The following is a 17,279-nucleotide window of genomic DNA, read 5'->3' on the forward strand; positions in this document are numbered from 1 at the left end:
CTATTTAACTAGCATGTGGCTTGGGGAAGTTTTTAATTTGTTTAAGCCTTGGTTTCCTTATCTGCTAAGTGGAGAAAACATGAGTATTTATATCATAACGTTGTTGTGGGGAGTAACTAAATGATGAATGTAGCCTAACACAGCGACTGCCCCAGAGCATGTGTCCAATGAGAGCAAGCTATTTTTATTATTGGCTTCCCTATAGCGGATAATATATGCTGAGATCTTGGCAGAATCTTGGTTATAGTTTTTATCAAGTTGTCACTCATTCGGTATGCCTGCTGAGCACCTCCTCTGTGTCAAAAACTGTGCGAGGCTCTCTATCTAGAGATAAAGAAGATGAATTCAAAGATGACTTTAAAGATGAAGAAGTCACATCTGCTGTGCTCAAGGAGTTTGGAGGCTAGAGGTATATAATCCAAGAGTCAAGCAACTGTGTGAAATGTTACAACTCAAGACTAATCCCAGTGCCTTCGAGTCCAGAGGGCATGTGGATGGACAGAGAAGGGGTGGGCACTCTGGGTGGAAGGGATGCTGAGTGGAGGGAAACAGTCAGGAAGGGACATGGTGGGCAAGGAATAGGAATCAGAGTCTCCTTTTCTGCAGTGGGAGACACTTTGTTCAGTCCTTAGCGACAGCCGAGAGAATACTCAGCCCCATTAAGAGAGCTAACTCACTATGAATATTCTGAGCTTCTGGAGCTCCCGTGGTGTCGCAAGAGCTAGTGCCAGGAAGGGTGGCAGCCTGCTCTGCTGGGCTAACCTGTATGTCTCTCCTCCCCAGACTTCTCCAAAAGACACTGCAACCATGGCCCTGATCCTCTTCACTGTGACTGTCCCTCCTGTGCTGCCAGCTGCCTTGACCATAGGCATCGTGTATGCACAAAAGAGGCTGATGAAAAAGAAAATCTTCTGTATTTCCCCACAGAGAATCAATATGTGCGGACAAATAAACCTCGTGTGCTTTGACAAAGTAAGATCTAAACTTCCCAGGTTGGAGGTTAATGATTTTGAGGCACAGCACAGCCAGGAGGGGCCTCAGGGAATATCCAGTCCAGTGCCCTCATTTTACAGATGGGAACGCTGAGGCCAGAGAAGGACACATAGTGAGCTAGTGTGAGATCCCATTCTAGAAGCCTGCTTTACTGAGTCCTAAGGAACTGGGTTAGCCATCATATCATGAATTTCTTCTCTGTAAAATTTAATATTTTTTGTTCCTGTTTTGAGCATCAAAACAATCTCTTATTGTAATAATTTTTGTGACTGACTGGCTTTTTTGGGCAAAAATTATGAGGAAGAATACTTCAGTTGCCTGAAGTGCTTTATCTTGAGCTTATATAAACATATTTTTTCTCCCCCTCTGGTTCGTTTAAGGAAGGAGAGGGAGTGGGCAATGGCCCGTGTTTATGCACTATGGCTCTTCTTTTCTCCTTTGCTCCCCAGACTATCAGGACTCAGGACTAGGGAAGGTTGTCTCTGTGCTTAAGGCCCTGGAAAGGTGGCAGAGGAGGAATATGTTCAGATGGGGAAGACCGCTTGTTGCAAGCAAGAAAAGCGGCTACCGAAGTAACACTCTTGAACGCATTTGTGTCTTTCCACAACGCCAGGTTTATTGAGTGAAACCTTCTCAGATAAACAAACCAATCAGATACCCACGCAGGTAAACAGACAATGCGTAGAGAGGAAGGTACAGAGGCTTATGCGACAGAGCAGAGGGATGAAAGTTCTTAGTGTCTCCCAACTGAGCTGTGTTGACTGGCGGCGCAGGGAGCTGCATATCAGTTCCAAGCCGGTGGCTATGATGGGTCAGAAGGTCAGAGTCTTCAGCTCTAGTGCAGTCATTCGTGATGCCATCAGGTCAGGCTTGAGCATCGTCTGTCTAAGGTGTTCAGCTTATATGTACCTTACAAGGTGAGATCCTCGTGCTTATCTGCTCCTGCAGATGGGGGCTGATGTCTGTAGTTTTGGGTGGTCCGGTTATGCCCTAAGGGTGTTCCCCTTATGTGCAAGTTGACATTACTGTCATGGCTCTCACAGAATCCACTTTGTAAAATCCCCAAAGCCCTCGTTTCTTTATGCTCTGTACACTGCTGCTGTGAGACAGGTCCTGAGACCCCTTCCTTCTTCTATAGGGGGCCTGGTGAGACTTCAGTGTCAGCTGTCAGCTGGTCAGATCATGCACGCAGCCAGGCAGGCCAGTATGACTGTTGTAATGGAACGACCCTGGTTTGTTCTCTCTAAGTCTTCAGTTCATTTGCATTGGAATAATCGATAAAGGCTTTGCCACTTTTTGATTAAACCACATTCGCAGAGAGCCCTGTTAATGAGATGTTTCCAGCTCTTGAGAAGTTCATGGTCAAGCTGAGGAAGCAGATAAATGGAAGTGTAGACAACGATAATACAGTGAGATGTGCGCTTAATAGAGGTATGAACAAGGCATCGAGATGCAGCTACTGCCACAGGTGGGAGGTTACCTTTGAACTGCGGCTTTGGTTGTTAGACAGAATGGGCCCCAGGCTCAGCTGAACAGCTCAGAAGCATAGGGATGTGAGGGCCTGCAGCATGTGGGGATCAGGGTCAGTCGGGGCATGGCTGAGATATGGACTGTTTGTTAGAGAATGTAGCTGAAGAGGAGGAGCCCAATTGCTTAGGGCCTGACATGCCAAGCTAAGGAGTGGGGGCTTGTCATGAAGGAGCATGGGAGCCCTTTTGATTTTTTAAGAAAGACCAGTGACTTTTTTATAGGTGTGTTTTAGTTATTTCATCTGGAGGAATTGGTGAGAAGGGACAAAATTTAGACAGGACTGAGGAAGGAGGTTATCTGGAAGCAACTGAAGAACTTGTCATTGTCCTAGACGATAGAGGCAAGAATGGAGAGTAAAGGACAAGCTGGAGAGACACCATGAGCAGACTTGACAAGTCTTAGTCCTCAAGTAGAAGTGGCACATCTTTTAGATTATTTCAGTTCTATTCTTGCCACCAGTGAGGAACCAGTAGGTTAACTTAACAGCAGCTTCCTTTCAGATTCAGGGCCAGATATCAGCCCTTTGGAATTTTTCTGACTTACCCAGCAGCCTCATTAGTGTCTAGAATATAAGAGAAGGTTTATAAAATATAGGCTGTTTCTAAAACTAATTTTTCAGAGAGTGTTTTTATTACTTCCCATATAAAGCTTTCCTCCCCATCCTCATGTGCTCCTTTGCTAGTCTGTGTTAGGGACCGGCACTCAGCATGCTTGGCCAAACGCCAGAAGGCATGATGGGAATGTTATCCCAATCAAGAGTGCAAAGAACTCTTGATTGAGAATGAGCAAAATGAGAACTCTAATCCTGAATTTGATGCTAAGTTTTTGTCTCAATTTTTTAAGATAGGAAGTTGAGCTACAATCATTTCTAAGTTTCTTTCTAACTTTCACATTATAAAGCTCTACAAGCAAAATGTTGGAATAAAGCAGTATACAATTGGATTTCCATCTAGTGTTATTTCAATTTAGAAGATATCCACCACTGGGCTTCTGAGTATATTTGTTTCCATATATATTTCTCGTTGATGTTGATTTGTTATAAGTTCTCTAAAACAATTCAATTCAGACCAAGCCTGGGCTAGTATTTATGCTAACAAGTTTTCTTTATTTATTTTATTCTCTTTAGAACCTCAACTATAATTTAGTTTTCTGTTTATGGTCAGTTTTATCGTATAAGGGTCACTTTCATGTAGAGAAATAACATGGTTCTATTTCTGTTTTGCTGCGGTATCTTCTCTGTTTTCATGTTCAAAATATTGATGTTTAAAAACGTAAGCTAATCACCAGGAAACCATCTGAGTTTGGATTAAGTTGCTAACTCTATTTGAAATGGAACAACTCAATGGGATTTGGAAACACACAGGTTGGAGTCCTTACAAAATGCAGGAGGAAATGAAAGGAGTAGGATTTTTTTGTTGTTGTTCTTCAAAGAATATCTCACACAGGCATGTTAGCTCTCTATGAAGTCCAAATAAATAAAACAAAGATTTCTTAATTCTTCAGTCTGGAAATCAGTATGGGCTTTGTCCTTTCACATGCTTTGTCAAATTCATTTAACATTTGTGGTCTCGCGGAAGACCCCAGACAGTTGGATTCTGGTTCTTTCTCTCCATCCTACAGGGCATTGTGCCATGAGGCTGATTCATGAAAATGTCTCTGCCCTGTTTACTCAGTTGTAAGAATTGAAAGCATCGTTGGAGGGATTGGAGTTCTGGTAACACACACCTCTAGGTCCTTTTCACTGCTGAGGAAATGAATTTCAGCTCAGCGAATATGACAAATATTTGTTTGTTAAAAGCACGTTAGAAGGTGCAAGACAGTTCAAGCCTAAAACTGGCTAATCACGTGGAAATAAGGATACATACCCCTGGTGGGGAGGTACGGATTACAGCCAGAGAAGATGGAGAGCTGTAAACCCCGGGGAGGGAGAGGTCTGCTTACATTTAGGGCCTTGATAGGTGGTTACAAAGGAGTTCTTAAGTGATTGGCAAGTGAGGTCATTTTGATTGACACTTGGCTGCTACATAACTCTCCCTAGTGCGCATGTGCTTACCCAGAATTCAGTGCTATAATTAGATTCATGAACTTTCAGGCATAAACATAATATTATAATGAGGCTTAAATTGTAGGCAAATTAGGGTAGTACCTTCTGCGCAGGTGTCTGTAGCCGGATTAGGCCAGCTAAGACTATGACCCTCCGTCCTTTGTCTCTGGGGATGCAGGAAGGATTCTCTAACTACCAATAGGATGTTCTTTGGGCTGTCTCTGGACTAGTCCCCTATTCTTTTATTTGCCCTGTCGCTCATGTCTGACCAGCTACCTAACATGTGAGCCCTTCACTGTAAAGCACTATGTTAATGTTATATGCTGTAATGACAGAAGATGTCATTTGATAGAAAACTAGAAAATTCAATGTCTTATACAGAAATGACCTTTAAAAAGTAGTGTCAGAGACCTGAGTGTCAGTGTTGATATTTCCCAACACTTGGTAAAGTTCTGCTCTGGCTTGACAGTGCTGACCCAGTTGTAGCCAATTCTTTACTCTGAGTGGATGTTAAGCAGGCCGAAAGCTGTTAGCCTACCTAGCAAAGACAGTGGAGTCTGTAATTAATGATCAACTGAGAAACAATGAGCAAATTAAAAGTTCTATGATATTACTCAGTTCTATTTTGCTTTCTCTGTTAGATTATCTAACAAATAACCCTACAATATAGCAAATCAAATCTCCCCATCATTTTCCTCTTGATCTAACAACAAAACCCATTTATGGATATTAATTAGTATTTATTTAGCACTTTGTTGCTCTTTTTTTCGTCTCAAAGCTCTTTATCAAACTTTCATTATCAATCTGGACAGTCACCGTGTTATCCATGTTTTAGAAAATAGTGTGAACTAGATGCTGGCTGTGAACTAAATAGTCTGAAAAAGGAAGAAAAAAATTCTGAGTTCTGCTCTAGAAAGACACCAAGTGCCAACTGAAACTCAAAGCTGGTTCTTGTTCGATATCCACTCACTGAACTTCTCTCATTTAACAAGTCGCAATCTAACAAACGAAAACAAAATACTTGCATTTTATTGTAATGGCTAGTAACTAGAATTATCTAATTATCAACATGGTCTTTTGGGAATCACTTGCCCTTCTCTGATTTAAAATTTGATGCTTATAAAGAAGGACTTTGAACAACTAGATCTATCTTATTTTCTTGGGATCTTAGGTTTTGTGTAAATCATAATGTAATTAAAAACTCTAAATCTTATACTAATTCTAATTTTTTTTCCCAGACTGGCACTCTTACAGAAGATGGGCTGGACCTCTGGGGGACTGTCCCTACTGCTGACAACTGGTAGGCACCTTAGTGAAGAATGAATGCATGATTGGTGAGGCTGCCTTGGTGCTACTCAAATCCATCCTTCCATAGTTGAGGGATAATGTCGTGTGTAATAATTAGCTGGAGCCAGCTCTCAATTATTCTTTTTTTTTAAGTAAATGAGTTCTAATTTCAGAATCAGAGAGGAAAAGTAGGCCTTCGAACTCCACGTGAAAAATGGAATAGAATGAGGTGGATGGTTAAGGAGCTGAATGAATAAAACAGAGAAACAAAGAGTGAAAGAAATCAAGACTGTGCTTAATTAAAAACTGCAAAGACCTCCTAGGTGGCTAGTGTGGTGGGGAATCCAGAAAGGAAGAGCTCCATCTCTTCCCTTAAATTTCACACTCTGATGGGCTAAAAGGGTGCAAATGCACTCACCTTCAATGTAAAACACAGGCTGTGAAAAGGGTTATCATTAAGGCACAGAAGAGAGAGGTAGAAATAATAATGAGTACTTGAGATAATATACAGTCTTGGATTTTTACAATAACATAGTGAATAAAGGTAGAAAATAATTTTGAAAATAAATGGATCTAGGAAACCTATCTGGAGGAGGTAGCATTTGAGATAGGTTTTGAGGGGTGTATGGCTAGAATCTTTACAGACATGGGCTGAAAGCTGGCACTAGTCGGGGGAGAAGGCAATCACAGAGATGTTATCCCAGAACAGAGCTAAAGGGAGGTAGTGCACCTTCCCAGAGAGTGTCCCTGAGCTCCTGGCTCCCTTCGTTTCCAGGCTGTGACCTGCCTTCTCAGTCTGAGCGGAGAGGCCTCAGCACCTAAGCTCTGGGTACTCCACCTTGGCTCCCAACAGTGGCTGAGGCTGCTGTCATTGAAGGAGTCGCATCTGGGTACCCCTAAGATGATGGTAGGTTCAGACGCAGCACTGGGACAGAGTCACGACAGATGACAGGCAGTGCAATGTTGCAGCAGATCCCTGGTCTGGGCGTCAACAAACTACCAGGGCTCTAGCTCTACTCATGTGTCTCTGCTCCTGGCTGCTCAGATGCACAGGCCAGGCCTTTGTTCAGCAAATCAGCAGGCAAGGCTTCTATTGGTCTGAGCCATGAGAAGCAAAAAAGATATTTGCACATGCCCCTCCTCTCTCCCACTCGCCAATAGTACTATTCAGCTCTAAGATTAGAGGAGAGGAAGGAAACCAAGCCAGTGTACTATCAAAGAAGAGAACAGACGAGATGCTGGACGTCCATGCCAAGAGTTTCAGGAAATAGGGGCAAAGGCCAAAGGGCTGAGTAGAGAGAAATACTTTAGAGTCTATGCCTGCTTATACTTGAAGGAAAAAGGAACCACCAGGCAGGTTTCCTTCTCATTCCCGTTACCTCATTGGCCTAGAGACATCTTGCCTTGAGGTGTGTGTCTTTCTAGAGCCAGCTCTGCCAAGTTTGCAGGTATCAGCACTGAGCCTTCTCACAATGTGCTTTCCTGCAATGCTGCCACCATGTGGGCTGGTTGCAAGTAACCCCTGACAAAAGTCGTGATTCTATCCAAGGCCTCTGAAATTACATGTATTCATTGACCAGTGGCTAATTTCTTTTTGTTGAGAAGGAAATTCACATTCATCTCAAAGAAGAGTTTTATGAAGAGCAGTCTGCAGATAGATTACTCTGGTTAGAAAATGAGGAAACCAAGTTAGCTAGGGTTCAAGGGCAGGACAATACCCGAACAAATATAGAAATATCATGAAGTTTAATGTGACTTGGAAAAACTGTGCATAAAAGACCCTAGTAGGAGTAGAATCTATAAGGTAACATAGAACTGGAGCAGACAGGGCCTTGAATACCAGGCTCAGGAATTAGGACTTTAGCATAGAAGGCATGAGGAGTTATTGAAGGTTTTCAGCATAAGGGTTAGGTATTGAAACTTTGTTAGTAAGATTTAAGGGACACGGTGTGCAAAATGATTTTGTTGAAGACCTTAGCTTACTAATCATCTTCTCTACCAGTTTTCAGGAAGTCCACAGCTTTGCCCTGGGCAAGCCTTTGCCATGGGGCCCACTGTGTGCCGCAATGGCCAGCTGCCACTCTCTGATCCTTCTGGATGGGACCATCCAGGGAGATCCACTGGACCTCAAAATGTTTGAGGGCACTGCCTGGGTAAGGTGATAGTTTTTTGCTTCACCTGAATGAGGAAAACTTGAAGAAATCTTTCCTGGGAATGATAAAGCTTTTCTAAGTTTGGTTAAAGTCCAGTGAAGATCCATAATAATGTGTGAATGAAAGTCTGAATTTCCTAACCTCCACTCCAAATAACTCTATTAGTGAGTGCAACAGCAAATAGGGTTCCATAGTCAAATGAATTTGAAAACTGCTGTTTAAACCAAATTAAATAGATTTCTCATCTGCAAGGTTTTTTCAGTATACTGTGGTACATTGTGAATATTCAAGAGGAACTATGTTATGCAGCATTTACCAAACCTATTTGACCACAGAAACCTTACTGACAGGTCAAAACATGTTTCAGAGAAAACAAATATTCTTCAAAACACCATCAGAGAAACAATAGACTGAAGCAGTACTGTCCATCATAGTAGCCATTAACTACTTGTGGCTAATGGACATTTGAAATGTGGCAACTGAGGAACTAAATTTTTATTTTATTTACTTTAATTAAGTAAAGTATTTAAGTTTGAATAGCTATAAGTGGCTGGAAGCTACTGTATCAGGCAGCATAGGTACAGATACCAAACTGGAAGATTCTAGGTCCAACTGGTTCAATTTTCTGAGATAAGTGTGAATGACAGTTGAAGGTTATAAACTCATCCTAGCAACTATCAAGACATGGCGGGAAGACCTCTCAACTCCACCAGTCTCTAGTTGTGTGACCCCAAATCCAGAACAAGACATCGAGTCTGTCCCTTATCTGTGCATTTGGCTTAACACCGCCCCACTCACGGCATGTGGTGAGAGTTGAAACTATGAGCTAATAGGGCTGTACATATTGTAAAGTGTCCCAAATGGAGGGTATTCATTCATTCATTAATTAGTCAGCTAATTACATTCTGCTGCCCTCCAAAAAAAATGTTCTAAAGCTACTGAAAGTAATATATCAAGTACAGTATATTATTTTAAACAGAGTTATAAAGGAATGGAAGCAAATGATTGTAGAGACTTGAAATACAGCTTACAAAAAGGCTAAAGATGTATAGCGGGAAAATTTTGGCTTTCTAGAGGCCAAAGTAGTAAAAGAGGACTGGTAAACAGAAAAACTTCCGATATCAGTAAGTAAAAATTAGAGCATTTGTTGTTTAGAAATTTTTGGCCTCAAGACAAGACAGTACTCACATTCCTGGATTTTAATGAAGAAGAATCAGTGTAAGTACAAGCAACGTCCTTATCAGCATCGCTAGAGTTGACATGATAATGAGTTGTGCAGGGTCATTATTACTATATGTGACTTTGATCCTGGTTCTAACAGTGCTCCCTTCTCCATCAGAGGAGGGCTGATATATCTGTACAAATGACAGACAAGTTAAAGTCTTGGGTGGGAACATAAATGGTTTCGGCTCTGTAAACTGTTTTTAAGAACAGTTATATCCACCCCAAACAAAGCATAAAAGTGCAAGTTTATTATTCATTGAGTTTAAAGTTGAGTGAGAAGCAACCTTGAGTTAAACACCTTTGGATAGTTAGAAACCTTTCACTAAACATAAAGGAGAGGGAAAATGTCCTTATAGAGTGTAAGAATTTTAGCACAAAAAAGATATTAGAATATTTTTCAGAAGAAACTGAGATTTGGAGAAATGAAATGATGTCCCCAAGGTTAAATAAGTGACAATGGAGGCCAGTGTTGTCTCCTTTTTTCTGACCTCTCCTATTTATTAATCTGCTTTTCTCGTATATTATATTAATATCAGTTTCTCAGACAGTATAACTTATATACTGTTGTAATACTCGAAGAACACAAACCATTTTTAAATATGCTTTCTAATTTACTAGCAGCTAACTTGCTAACTCTCTAGCTAACCAATTAGGCTAGTAGCATAGATTTAGCATAAGAAATAGTTCTACATTTACCTCAAGACCCAACCCTAACTCATCTGAAAGCTAATGTGCTCAGCTGTATTGGCGAGTAGATCTCCACTTGAACCCTCCTCCAATTACTAGATATACCTTGGCTTGTAGCTGGCACTTCTTCCATTATTTACTACTTAAAATGCAGTCACAATATTCTGGCTTTTTGACATTCTATAATGAGGTCCTTTAATGTAAATCAACACGACAGAAATTTGACAATGACGATATTAAGATAATTGGCCTAGAAGAGAAAGTATGGGAAAAGGGCTTTGAAAAGATTAAAGTGCTATGCAAATGAGAGAAATTTCTTTTTTATTATTTTTCTCTAAGGAATCTTATGAATGTTCTCATTTTAAAACAGATAATGGAAGATTACAATGTAGACTACGGCGAATTTGGGATGTCATTCTCAAACATAATAATAAAACCGGGACCGAAAGCCAGTTGGGTATGATTTGCATCTTGAAATCATAGAGCTCTTTCCCCTCAAAACTGGTGAAATGCCCCTTACTTTCACATATTTTTATGTTCCTATTATTTTGCCTTATCGCAATAGTGTCCATAGTTTGTTTGTTCATTTCTTCATTCTTGAATTTATCCATTAAGTTATTCAACACTCACTGAACACCTACGTATGCTAGAGCACTGTGCCAGGTGCTAAGAAATACAGTGATTTCAAAGCTAGAAATGTTGAGTTCTTTGTTGGAGAAGCACATGAGCTGGTAGAAAAATCAACAGAGGTGCAAATACATGTAATACAATGTGCCAAGTGTTATAATAAAGGCTGAAGAGAGAGCCGCAGGAGTACAGAGGTGAGAGTGAGTGCTGTTTCCAGGGGAGAGAAGCACCACAAAGGAGGCGACCTGTGAGCTTGGCCTGGAAGATGATTAGGATTCCTCCAAACAGCCAAGTAGAAGGGCTTTGCAGAAAACTTCATGAGGGAATCACCTTAGATGCAGCCAGAAAAATATCAATGTTCTCATACGTATACCACTTCATGATGTCCCTGGGCTCACTGCAGAGAAAACCCTATTTGTGGGTGTGCATTCTCTAAATCTCACTTAAAAGCTTCTTAAGTGCCCCTTTCTTGGTCCACTCGTAGAGTCCCGTGGAAGCCATCACCATCTTGCACCAGTTTCCATTTTCCTCGAGTCTGCAGAGGATGTCTGTGGTCGCTCAGCTGGCAGGGGAGGATCACTTCCATGTTTACATGAAGGGTGCCCCAGAGATGTTGGCCAAGTTCTGCAGATCTGAAACAGGTAGTAACTGACACATTTCTCTTTCAGTAGGTAAAGTTATTTTAAAAGCCCAAACACATCCAGCAAACAAGTCTAAATCAATGAGCATGGAGATGGTTGCTTTTTCCGTGGGTGGCAAGTGGGACCAATAGATTTGAAAAGACAGAGGGGATAATTTCAAGTCAGAGAGGCAGAGAGTAAATATCCCACTGTGGTTCAGCCAGAAAAGCCTAACCACAATGGGGTATCAGGGAAGGAGATGTGAAGCGATCATCAGGAGGCAGGATAGGAAGCTACACAGGGCTCAGAGAACCAAGATGGGTGAGAATGAGAAGCATTCAGAAGAAGGAACCAAAGAGACAGGTCAGGACACTAGATTAATTTTGCAGACAGGATGCTCTGTCACCTCCAGAGAGTTGGCACCACTTAAGGAGCCTCAGAAATATCGAGAGAAGAAGAATGTAGAAAATATAAACCTTTCAGAAAAAAAAGTGATTAGAGTAAATTAGATGGTATTAGAGCAAGGTAATTGGTCATCTTCACAACAATTTCATCTTTCTGGGCCAGATTGTGAGCTGATTGATATTGTTTCTTGATCTTATGAATATATGCACTCTCTATGCAGCAGTAGCCCAGATTTATAAGAATATTGTTGCATTCAAATGAGTTAATTTGGATAAAATTAGCCTTTTTCTTCTTATTTTCATCTATATTCTTCTTATGATTGCTGATATCCATCAAATTGTGCACAGAATTTTTGATTTGGCAAATGATTGCTTTAACTTCTCTCTCTACTTGGAGTCTTTTGTACCTTAGAAGTGCCCTTTTTCTGACCTTGATCTTCTTCACAGCTCCCATTAACTCTATCCTTCACAGACTGATGAACTATTTTTGGTTTTTGTTTGTTTGTTTGTTTTTCCCAGCCACACAGATTATGAGTGTCTTATTGAAATTTTAACTGGTAATCATTGTTCCTGCTCTATCGATAAAGGTTTGGGCCTATCGCTTGACACTTTTCATTCTTCCGGTAGCCCTTCTAATTATTCTTTCTAATTATTCTTATGATTCTAAACACTGATCCTTGATGTGTGATAATATCTTCAGTGAAACCTCTGACCTTCATACTTAAGAAATGAGAGCTAGGAGTTTCTTAGAAATTAGATCCCCATCTCCAACATTATCTTTGAATTACAGAAAGTCTGAGCTGAATGGGTACATAGAAATCCATAGTCCCCTCCTTTTATGGGGAATAAAACTGAGATGCAGAAGAAAGACTTAACATGCTGAAAGTCAGAGAGCTAGATGGCAGTACAGGAGACTAGAACTCAGGTGTTTTGCTATGTAAGCCATCACACTTCCAATTATTCTGTGCTTCCTTCTAATACCTTTATAGGTATACTATAAAGATTTTATAAATATACTAACATTAGTTATCATCATCACATCAAAATACACAACAGTTGGCATTGTGTTGTCCATTATCTAAAGTGGGGATTAGAAAACTTTTTTGCAAAGAGCCAGATAATAAATAATTTAGGCTCTGCAGGCCAAGTGGTATCTATTTCGGCTGCTCAACCTTGCCATTGTAGCCCCAATGCAGCCATAGACAATAAGCAAATAGGTGCGACTGTGTTCCAATAAAACTTTATTTACAAAAACAAGCAACGGGCCAGATTTGGCCTGTAGTTTGTTAACCCATGGTCTAGAGGATCAGCTGTTTTCCTCGTTTCATCCAGGTAGACATAGTCCTGAGATCTGTCCTTACCGAACCTGGCCAGTGTATTTGACATCCAGTTGAGGACCAGAACATCTTTAGCATTCATTTCTGTCAGAGTAATAAAAAATACTCATGAAGTTGTTTGTAACCTTTAACTGAAGCTGAAGTTTTCTAGTAAAGTATTTTTAATAGAGTGAGTTAAAATAAGTATAGTGCCTGCATCTCAGAGTTTTGCTTAGAAGTTGTGCAACCTTCAGTGTGACCTTACATTTAACTCTCTTTTCTCCTGGCAGTGCCCAAGAATTTCCCACAAGAGCTGAGGAATTACACAATGCAAGGCTTCCGTGTCATTGCCCTTGCTCATAAAGCCTTGAAAATAAAGAAGCTTTCAGAAGTAGAAAGTTTATCCAGGTAAGAAACTCAGAAATTGGCGCTAGGGCAGGCTCTGTGTGCATGAAGTGAAGGAGCCCTGGAGATGGGTGGATAGACAGCTCAAATCACTGGGAAGACTCTTAGAGATGAAGAATCTATCTCATCCAGTCCCCTAATTCAGAGATGGGAAACTGTAAGCCACTCTGGGGAGTACTTGATCAGGTCACCATGCGGGTAAGGGGCAGAAAAAGGATGGCAGTTGATATCTCCTGACACCCAGATGCCAGCGAGTTATCTCTGCCTTGAGTTCCATCATCTCACCAAAAGATGACCAACTTCCTTCAACCTCACAACATTCTGTGGCTGACTGACTTGGGTGACCTACCTACAAAGGGGTTGAGGGAAGGAGACAGTTGGCACTTTGAAAGTCCTCTAGAATCCTTTGGACTTGGCTTCTTTCAGGGCTCAATAATATATACCTCTCTCATATCTGGAGAAGACTGCATGCAAACTGTACCTATATGAAATAAAATTCAGTATTCTTAATTACATTAAAAGAATGACATCCTCATTAAAAAATAATTTGTAGATTATTTTTTCTTTTAATATTTCTGTTTTTAAAAGTTGTTTTTTGAATTGTCTATGACAAAGTGGAGAAATATTGTGAAAATTGAATAACAAATCATCTATGCATTTGATTTTGTGCTACTGATAGTCATTGTCTTTGATTTTGTGCTACTGATAGTCATTTATGTAAAATTAGCTCCTCTGCATAAGATATGAATATTCTTGGTTCAACACTGTTATGTACAACCTAAGTCTACCTACTCTAATATAATCAGTAATTATTGTCCTTTTCTTCCACTGTGTCTATTTTTCCGATCTATAAAATGTAGGACTGGAAGGCTCTCTAAAGAGCCTTTCATCCACGACATTTTAATCTTCTATATAGAATCAAAAAGCTCGATTTGAAATATATGAATGGCCCTCTCAGATTTAACATTCATGGTGTTAGTTGTTCTTTAGCAAGCATAAAGACCTATTGCACACAGGATTTTATAATTTTTTAAGACATAAATTTTAATAACAAAGGTTAAGGTCACGTGTGAAGAAAAAATTTATGTAACTTGACATGGAGTGTAGCCACCACTCAGCTGCCACATACAAATGCAGCTGTGATGTTCTCATTTAAAAGCCACTAGTGAGATAGATGTTATTATAAATATAACAAAATAAGAAAATGAGGATAAACGTGTTAGATTTACTGGAGGTTACAGATGGAAACTGAAATGAATGGCTCCGTATTCAACTATTACTATAGTATCTTGTATGCTGTATGTAGTTAATAAATATCTAATCAATTAAGATTATTACAAGATCAAAGAAGGTTTTGGAAATTAAAAATAGGTTAATAATTAATAAAAAAATTTAAAATCAAAAGAATAGTTGAAAGATAAGCACATTGTTTTTAAAAAGTGGAGGTGAGAACCAGAAGGAGCAGCTAAAAGATATAGGAGCTGCTGCCTCTGGGAAGGAGAAAGGGACTTGGTTTCATGATAAGCTTTTGGGTTCTTTTTGATTTATTAAACATGTGCATATATTACATTGATGGAACTTAAATTTTAAAAAGAAGAAATAAATCCAACTCTTGAGACTATATAAATAAGCTTTAATATTGACATTTTCCTGAATCCAAAGAGAGACGGTGGAGTCAGAGTTAACATTTCTGGGCCTTCTCATTATGGAGAACCGCTTGAAAAAGGAAACCAAACCAGTCTTGAAGGAACTAAGTGAGGCCCGCATCAGGACTGTAATGATTACCGGTACGTGTTTCTGGAGGCCTGATTAGTTGAACGTATCCCAGGCATTTGAAAAAGATCACGTGAGTTGAGTGAGTTCGTGTGACTGAGGCAGAAAGAAAAAATGCTTTGATGCCAAATTTGTTACCCTGTGGTCCAGTTACCTGGGCACGTGGGCACCTCCCCCACGAGCTTTGGAGGTGGGGACCATTCTCCCTGTCTAATGCCCACACTTTCTACCCAGGACCACCACAGTGGTGATGGGCTCACAGTTAAATGTTTAAATGTAAGAATGAGTGTGTTTTCATCAAGAACTCCCATAAGACTTCTGTGTAAAGGGTGCAAGACTCTGCTGGACTGTGCTCCGGGGCAGTGGGCCCGGGCACAGCATGCAATGATCAAATCCAAGCACGGCCCCGCATGGTGTTCTTTTCTCCACTTAACTGGAATCCAGTACCCAAGGGTGGTTTTATGTTATCAGATTGGGCCATATTATCTTCACCACAAAGAACTGCCACTCTCTTAAGGATTAGTCATAAAATGCTAAACATTTATTTACTCATTAGTGCATGTTTGAAAAATATGCAATGGTCAGGACACGATGCTATCAGGAGGCAAATGCAGACATAGTGTTTGGCCACTAGGGGCAGGCAGCTTGGGCAACGGGGAAAATAGTTATGAAATAGGGCGGAAAGTGATAAATGCCCTCCAAAAATTACCAGCAAAGTGGTATGGATACTCAGAGGAAGGGGAGCTCATTCTGGTGAGTGAGCGTTTATACAAAGGAAACCGACTTTCTTTGTCATCTAGGTGACAACCTGCAAACAGCCATTACTGTGGCGAAGAATTCTGAAATGATTCCTCGAGGGAGCCAAGTGATCCTCGTCGAAGCCAGTGAACCAGGAGAGTTTGTTCCTGCCTCTGTGACCTGGCAGCTTGTAGACAACCAAGAGAATGGACCTAGGAAGAATGTGAGCAAATGTTAGAAGGCCCCTTTGTGGCTTGGTCTGATGGTATACAGCCCTGGCCTCGGGCAGCCTTCTCTCAGTATCACAAGTCATCACAGCAATAATCCCTCACGTTTGTCCAGAGCTTTACAGTTTGCAATGCATTTAGCATTTCCACCAGCACTTCTCAGCCCTGACTGCACACAGAAATCACCTGGAGGATGATTAAACTTCCAATGCCAAGCTCTACTGATTAAATCAGAATCTCTGGGCTGGGAGCTGGCATCAGCCCTTCCTTCCGGTGATTCCAATGGGCGACCATGGTTGAGAACCACCTATTTACATTCATAATTCCCATTTAATCCTCATAGTTACCCGGTACAGTTGAGCAAACTATTCATTTTATGAATGAGAAAACTGAAGCCTAGGGAATTAAGCTTGTCCAAAACACACAACTGGCAAGTTGCAGAGCAAGGAATCGAATTCAAGTCAGTTTGATTCCACCCAAATCCATAGGCATTTAGATTGTGCTCTACCTTTAACATGCAGTTAACAGATGTCAGCTTCTCTAGAGAGTAAGTTCCCTGTATACTTGTGAATAGACAGCTCTTTCATATGAGGGGAATGGCTGCAGCCTGATATTCCATCACTAAATGCAGCACCTCTGTCTTTTGAATTCACAGAGATGGTCCGCCAGCTGATAAGTTACACAAATGCTCCCTTCCTCTAGGTTGAACAGCCCTTTGGATTGTTAAGTGTAGAGTAGGTCTTTGTTCAGTATATAAACAGCATGACTGTACAGAGTGGCTCTGCCTAACCCTTGTGAATGGGTACATTAACTTGGCTCAAACACTGTTGCATGGGCTGTGAACAATGGTAGCTCTCTATACTTTCAGCAGATTTCTGGTGCTTATTTCCTCACAAACCCATTTGCTTCTACATCAATACATATTGCCTCGATTTCACTGTGGTGAAACCTGGGTCCTTACTAATCTTTAATAGTCCACTGACACTACCCATTCATGAACTTAATACCCATACTGAAGTTTTGGTAGTTGCTGGGAGAAGTGACATCACAGTCATAGGCTTTCCTCCTCCTCTCTTGCTCCCTCCCACCACACTTTCTCTCTCCGATTTCTAGTAACAGCAAAAGGAATCCTGACCCTGCCTTACAAGGAATGCTAGAGCAAGTCTTTTGTTGGCCATTTCACAATGGGGGTCGGAAGGAGAGGGGGTATATCTCCTTGTCTTCCAATTCAATACATCAAAATATGTTTTC

The 17,279-nt window shown here is 40.8% G+C and overlaps 1 protein-coding gene across 1 annotated transcript in view; it reads left to right on the forward strand.

Moving 5' to 3' along the window:
* ATP13A5 (ATPase 13A5) overlaps positions 1-17,279 on the forward strand; it is a 96,985-nt gene that overhangs the window by 48,078 nt on the left and 31,628 nt on the right. Inside the window, exons 12-19 of the mRNA XM_006906196.1 lie at positions 784-972; positions 5,806-5,867; positions 7,857-8,007; positions 10,289-10,375; positions 11,030-11,186; positions 13,176-13,293; positions 14,953-15,077; positions 15,864-16,024. Coding sequence (XP_006906258.1) covers positions 784-972; positions 5,806-5,867; positions 7,857-8,007; positions 10,289-10,375; positions 11,030-11,186; positions 13,176-13,293; positions 14,953-15,077; positions 15,864-16,024 — 1,050 coding nt within the window. The remainder of the gene's footprint in view (positions 1-783; positions 973-5,805; positions 5,868-7,856; positions 8,008-10,288; positions 10,376-11,029; positions 11,187-13,175; positions 13,294-14,952; positions 15,078-15,863; positions 16,025-17,279) is intronic.

This window comes from Pteropus alecto, unplaced genomic scaffold (assembly GCF_000325575.1).
Source record: "Pteropus alecto unplaced genomic scaffold, ASM32557v1 scaffold311, whole genome shotgun sequence".
In the NCBI taxonomy this organism is placed as follows: Eukaryota; Metazoa; Chordata; class Mammalia; order Chiroptera; family Pteropodidae; genus Pteropus; species Pteropus alecto.